The sequence below is a fragment of the Triticum dicoccoides genome, chromosome 6B, assembly GCF_002162155.2.
Source record: "Triticum dicoccoides isolate Atlit2015 ecotype Zavitan chromosome 6B, WEW_v2.0, whole genome shotgun sequence".
NCBI classification, from domain to species: Eukaryota; Viridiplantae; Streptophyta; class Magnoliopsida; order Poales; family Poaceae; genus Triticum; species Triticum dicoccoides.
The window spans coordinates 585,974,599-585,981,788 of NC_041391.1; the positions used below are offsets into that span (position 1 = coordinate 585,974,599).

At 44.3% G+C, this 7,190-nt stretch overlaps 1 protein-coding gene across 1 annotated transcript; it reads right to left on the reverse strand.

Moving 5' to 3' along the window:
• Positions 1 to 5,320: 5,320 nt before the first annotated feature.
• On the reverse strand, positions 5,321 to 6,170 carry LOC119320485. Its single transcript, XM_037594559.1, has one exon. It carries the CDS (start codon positions 6,122 to 6,124, stop codon positions 5,513 to 5,515), a length of 612 nt encoding a protein of 203 aa, XP_037450456.1. The 5' UTR covers positions 6,125 to 6,170; the 3' UTR covers positions 5,321 to 5,512.
• Between the last annotated feature and the right edge of the window lie 1,020 nt (positions 6,171 to 7,190).

The window sequence follows — 7,190 nt, forward strand, 5'->3', positions numbered from 1 at the left end:
CTCCATCTCTCTCCCCTCTCTCTCTCTCTCTCACACACACACACACACAGACACACAAACACACACACACACCACACACACTAAGACTCCATCTCACACACACATGCTCTAGACGGAGCATTTGTTCCTACCACCCTTCATCCAACCTTACCCGTATGATAAACAATCACCTTTATTTACTTGTATAACATGGACAGATTCCACTTTACTTTAGTAGTCAGCAAACTTATCATCTGTATACCCTTATAAAAAAACGAGTTGGCGATGATGGTGTGCCTGCCATCTTGTAATACAGACCGTATGATCTATATCCGACGGATAGGAAGCAAACTATGATAATTTTACAAAAGATACCCGCACCTTTCTCCACATCATTATCTCCCGCAACCTCATTACTCAGCAATTAAAAAAGGAATAAGTCTCTGGAACAATCTAGCATGCATGGTGGCCGCTGCCGCCTGCCGGCGCCGTCCATCCCCATGCCACCGCCCATTCCGACCACCAGTCACCACCACGCTCCACTCCTCCTCGCCTTATCTCTCATCTTTCATTTTTTCGATGACATTCTCGAGATATTATTAGTTTTTACACATGGGATTACTCCTGCATGGGTCAATCACAACAGGTGTTTTGTAAAAAAAATGCATATTGATGTTCTGTGCAATGCACGAGAATCTTGCTTGTAATTATATAACGCAAATAACGAGTAGGAAGTGACATCTTTTTGACACAACCACGTTAACATGGCCACGTAAATCACGAGCAGGAAGGAGAAGGGAAGCGGGCTGTGGAGTAAGGTTTTTTACCACAATTTCTTAGGAAACTGAGTGCAATAATTGAGTAGTTTTGCAAACTACCATTACTACTACACCTGAAACGGTTCAAAACCTATACTCCCTTGCCAGCGCACACTTCCCGCATGAAACTGTCAGCGTCGCCTGGAGCATCAGTGCCGCATTAATGCCCGGCCAGAGCGGAGGCGACCTCTCACTGGCGTCAGCTTTGATGTGGTGCGGCGGCCGAGAGAGCGCCACTTCCCGGTGCATGCGACTGCTCCGCGTCGAGACTGGCCATAGGCCCTGTTTGGATCCATGGGTTAGAATTAGTTTGAGCTAGTTGGGGATCAAATAGCCCTAAAGTATCCAAGCATGAGGGTTTAAATTGGAGCAAGTTGCACCGAACCCACCAAAAAAAACTATCCCACCCAAGAGGTGCTAACTGGAAATAGTTCTCATTGAGACCACTAAAAAATCACTTCTCTCTCTCCATGAAGTGCATTTATTGTCAACTTAACCCTGTCATCCAAACACCTCTTTGGCTACAGTTAGTTCAGGGTTAGTCATGACTTACTCTAACCTCTAGCTAAGTTAGAGTATCAAACAGGAGCAGTATAGGACATGCAAGTTGCTCAAAGCATACAGGCAAATTCGTACGGGAAAGGATTTTTTTCTTTTTGAAAACGGAACGTGAAAGGAATTTTTTTAGAATGGTCTTGGCATGTCGCTAACATGTGATAGTTAACCGACCTCAATAGACGGCAGAAACGCCAGCCCGCCGCACTTTGATAGAGACGAGGAGGGAGAAGCGATACAGGCTGCTGGATTACTAGAGATAGGTGTCGCGCGGAAGCCAAGACATATGGTGATAGCGTGGGTTAGCCATGTACTAATATGATGTAACTACACTGGGCTGTCGTGTTTCGTACTCTTCCAGTCCACTGTGGAGATGATTGGTTAATTTTATATCGCTGAATAATATTAAATATTATGAGTGCAGACGCTCCACCACGAGGTTCCTTGCTCCTTCTCGATCGTCCGGAATCTATGTTCTTCCACTCTATTTTTTTACGTGAGCTTTGTTCATCCTTTTGCCAACACGCGAGACATCTAGCATCAAGGTGCACGTGTTATGCAACGATCGTTCCATCTATATGAAGAACACGTGGCACTGGAACTACGAGACGACATGTACCCAGGAGTGGATGTACGAACCTGAGTAATGTAGCGCAGTAAGTGAAGTAGAAAGGCACAAATGGTATGAACATGCATGGCATACAGGGTGTGCTTGTTGGTTGCGTTCTCGTCTCAGCATAGTTGTTCCCTCTTCATGCATGCTCAACTCAACACCCCTATTCATGCATGCTCTCTTCATGCATGCTTCTAGTGTATTTGTGCTAAACTAGTGTGGACTCATGCACCCTCCATACACTCTACCGAACACCCAAAAGTAGGTCGAGAAGGGAACTCTTGGGCGGCATTTGTCTCTTACTACTACGTACTACCACTAAATGTTGTACGTGCAATGCACGGTGATGTTATGGAGTACGTGTGTAAGTACTCTACTACTACTATATTAGTTGAAGGCACATATTAACTTTTATATTTGTTTACGTGTATGCCCCGAGACCTTCCAACTAGACGTGTCTTTCTCTTCAGGTCGCACTTTGTATCATTCATACAACTAAGTACTACTACGTGTGGTCTCCGACCCAGAAGTGGAAGAAGTGGAGACGCTCTACCACGCTGTTTTTTTACGCTGGGCTCTACCACGCTGTTTTTTTTCTCGGGTTCATGGCCGGACTTGGTGGTCGGGCGCCGACGATCGTTTAGATTAGGTTTACAGTAGGTTTAGAACGGTTTGTGCGAAGTATGTAATGAATTTCATCCAGTTTGTAGGAAAAGTTTACGAACTGTAATGAATTTCATCCGGTTAATTTGAAATTTGCTTTGTTTGCACAAATTTCGTCCGGTTAGTTCATATAGTTGTCGAAAGATATGCGGGCAGCATCGGATGGCATCCATCAGTGTCCTCGGACAGATGCCGGTGTAAATTTGTGGGCCAGCGCTGGAGATGCCCTAACTATCTTGCTATAATCGCTAACAATCCTCCCTCATTTGGCAGGGAACAGTTATCTCTCGATCAAAATCAGATCCGCGGTGTTTCACACTCCTCCCGCGTAAAAGTGTAAACTCTTGCTTACATAAAAATGGAGCAAGTGGACGGCACTGTAGCACGTCATATCACTCGAACTAGCCCGCCTAATGAGCGGAAAGCACCGCCCTCGTCATTTTGTTCTGGATTTCTATCGATCGATCGTGCGAAAATATTACGCTTCACAAGTTCTAAAGGAAAAGGCGGCACACTTACGACTCGTACGCGTCGCAACCCCGACAGTCCGGCTCGCACACCGCTCACCAAAGGGGACACGCGTTGTCTTGCAATTTCACTGACATGTAGGACCGTAATTGAATAAACCGTCGATAGCCGAAATCTAATCGCTCGGCGGGCGTCGGCTGAGAAGAGAGAAACGGGGGAGGGAGAAGAGATCGCCCGCCCGCCGCGCACGGAATCCAAGAAATATATGGTGATAATGTGAGGTGGGCCATGCTAGAGTCCGGACCGCTTCTGGAGCCCGCTCTCACCGCCCTGGCCCCTCAAGAAAAACTAGGAAAAAACATCTAAGAAGTCAAAAACGCATGCGAAAAATAAAATAAAATTTGGAGGGAGCCCACTTGGCGCGCTCCCAACCCATCTCCAAGTGATCGTTGGAAGGCTCCTGAAGGAGGGCTCGCCAACCAGTTGCTCTCTGCATTTCCTATTCCTTGTGTAGTCGAGGGATCAGCAAGCAAAGCGCACCCATCACGCGCGGTACATGGAAAGCCCACACAGCTCTTTGTTTGTTATATTTTTCTATCTTCCAAACAGTTTTAGTGAGGTTCAAGGGATTTTAATGGTTCAACATTTTCTTTTTCTGGCTTCCTTGGCACGGATTTTATTGAGGTATTTTCCTCTTATGCCTTTTATTATTATTTTCCATCTCTATTTTAAAATTCATAAACATTTTTTGAATTTGTGTAGATTTTTTAAATATTTAAATATATTTAAATTCTTGAGCAACTTTACAAATCACGCATGCTTTTAAAAATTTGCAAACATTTTTTACCTTGTGAATATTTATTTTTATTCTGTAATTTTTTTGAATTCTTGAATATTGTTTGGAACCGCAAACAATTTTTTGAATTAATGAACGCTTTCCAAACTCACGAATGTTTTTGAATTTGCGAATGTTCTTTGAATCCAGATTTTTGAAATTCAGAAAAACTTAAAAGTTGATAACATTTTTAAAATAATCAACTTTTTATGAAATTGTTAATTTACAATATGTTCATGAATTTAAAAATATTCACAGATGTTAATAAATGTTCAGTATTTCACAAGATATTTTCAGATTTGAAAAAATGCATGAATTTTAAAATAAAAACATAGATGAAAAAAAAAAACAGTTCATGTAAGGCTCTAGAACCTTCCCAAAACAAATGTGAAGATAGAGTAAAAAAAATAGATGGGCGGGCCAATTACCGCAGATGCAGGGTGCAATTTTGGTTCCCTACCCCTCCTGACTCGCGTGTGGAATAAGATTCGCCGCTATATATCGCTTGGCATTTGCATGTGTGTTATTGTTAGCAACTTATGTTTAGATTGTTTTATCTTTGACCCTCAGATAGCTTACTAGTTTACATGTGTTCCACTCCCTCCGTTTCAAAATATTTAAAGTTCTATGTTTGTCCTGAGACGAACTTCTATAAGTTTGACCAATTTTATAGAAAAATAATTATCTAATATCTACAATAAACAGTTTTCAAAGCTACAATTTCTAATATATAGTATAAGGTATATGTTATGATGAATCTAATGAAGCTAATTTGGTGTTGTAGAGATTTATATATTTTTCTATAAACTTAGTCAAACCTCTTTTTTTCTAACTTACCACAAAACCTAGAACTTCAAACATTTTGGAACGAAGAAAGTAGATTCAGCTACTTCAGTTTGGACTGTTATATGTAAGAGGGCCCACTTTGAGTTTAGGAGGAAGCTTGGGATTGTCAGATGACGCTTCCACAACAGGATATTGCTTATGATGTGCCTCATTTGAGACGGGGATTTATGTTCACAACGGTGAGACATGTGAGAGAGACTTAATGCAGATTTCCACACATGTATGACATGCCTTTCTCCTCTTTCGTTTTGCAGGAACTTTTGTAGAACTTCTGTTCACTAAACAATATTTCTCCTCTCATCTTTGATACTCCTGTTGTCCTATTTACATGTTGCTCCTGTGGCTAGCTAAAACGTATCGAAGAGGTTACTTATAGCAGATTGTACTGACACTGCATCTCAGCACCTCAACATGATGGCTGAACAAGGAAGTTATCGGTCCTGTAGAAATAAACAAAGTTGAACTTTATACATCTCAGATTGTATAGCAGGTCTAGATGTAACCTGGAAGCTGAACTACTTAATGATAGAGTTGAACTGCTAAAGTGGATTTCCTCAATACTTGTTACCAAAACTACAGGCGCATCTCGCTCACCTCATGTTTTTCTCACGCAACACAACAAAAAGTTAGTAGCAACGGACAAACCAGATACTACCGGCGCGGCGAAGCGTGCCTATCAAGTACAGTATATCACCCTAGTAATAAGAAAAGGAAAGACAAAGCTTGCGTCGAGAGCTACTGCCTCTGCATCCTGAGCTCCTTGCGGAAGTTCCCGATGAACCTCTCCGTGTTGGCAAACAGCTCCTGCCGAGTCATTTCCACGTCGAGTTTACGATCTTCCTGCTTCTCTTCGGATGCCTGCTCCTCTCCGCTGACTCGGCTTCCGTTCAGCGCGCTGAGGAAGAAGATGCTTGCCGCCGATGGGCACTTCTTCATCAGCATCGTCAGCACCACCTTCTTGGTCTTGGTCTTCAGGTCAACTATGTTACTTGCTCCAAAGGCAGATGCCGCACGATCATCTGCAACCGCCGTCTGGTCGTTGGGATGGACTAATCCAGCCCTCTGAATCGGTGAAACCAAGATACTGACAGGCGTGACAGCCTGACCAGTCTGCGAAGACAGGTGCCGGTCTTCGTCGGCGATAGGGTCGGAAGAGGTCATGGCGCTGCCGCGGCGCAGGAGGCCGGCCTGGATGCCCAGGGCGAGGACGATGGCGTTGAAGAGGAGGTAGCAATAGGGGACTCTGAGGAAGGCAGGCACCAGCAGCACCAGAAGGAAGAGAATGAGGAGGGAGCCTAGCTTGGCCACCTGGGAGAGCAGTACTGCTGCGGGGAGCTTGAGCCCCATTAATCGACCAGCTTTGCCGACTTGCCAATATTAGCTGGTGGTTCAGTGCCTCTATCGTTTGGAGCAACGGTACCATCGGCCTATAGCCCCCCGACCATGCATATATAGGCAACATCGGATATTTTATTGCTGGTTAAGAAAATGAAATATATCTGCCACTCACGTAGAGAAACATATCTTAGCTCCATGTATGTATGGACAAAAATCAAGACCAACTACGTGCAAGTTGCCTGAAAAAAGATTTGGTGGAAGCACATGAATGCCATCGTCTTCGACGGAGCCTCGCCATCGGTTCCGGTCCTTGCGACACGGATAGTGGACGGAGACAGAAGATGGGTACAGGCTGGGAAGCTAAAAGGGAATTGGAAGGTGCGCTTCGCCGAAGTGGAGAGGTGGGCTAGGGGCGAGTAGTTCGCTGGGAGGATTTGGTAGGCTGTGGTGGTGTACAATGCGTCTGTAATCTGCAACACCGCCAGGTGGATTGGTCTTTTTTTTCGACAAAGGGTGGATTTTATTACTCAAAATGAAGCATCAAGATAATACAAACATAGTGAGGACACACCCAACCTCTGCATAGATAGGATGCACACAGCCAACTTTAACGAACACACACACAAAAAATCGCCGGCAAATAGCAAAGCCATATAAGACCAAAGCTATGCCTAAGCGAGAGAGAGAGAGAGAGAAAAAACCCGTCCCGAAGCGTTCTAAATCGCGATCGACAACCTACAACAATGACAATATTCACACCACAAGGACATCGACATTCTTCAACAGCAACGTCCTCAGGAAGGAAGCGATGCTCGAGCACCGCCGTCACCGGAACCAACCACCAAAGAGCAAATTCTAGGTTTTCACCTTGAAGAAACTGTCCGAGCATCTCCGAGCAATGCCTTCAACATGGTAACAACGACGAAACATCGTCATTGCCAGGTATAACCGACATGGTTCTGACCTAGGTTTTCATCCCGGAGCTCAAGACCGGGGTACTCAAAAAGCACCACCATCAAAGTCAAGCATGTGTTGTCGCCACCACTTTTCCACTATCCTATCAGCTACATGTGCT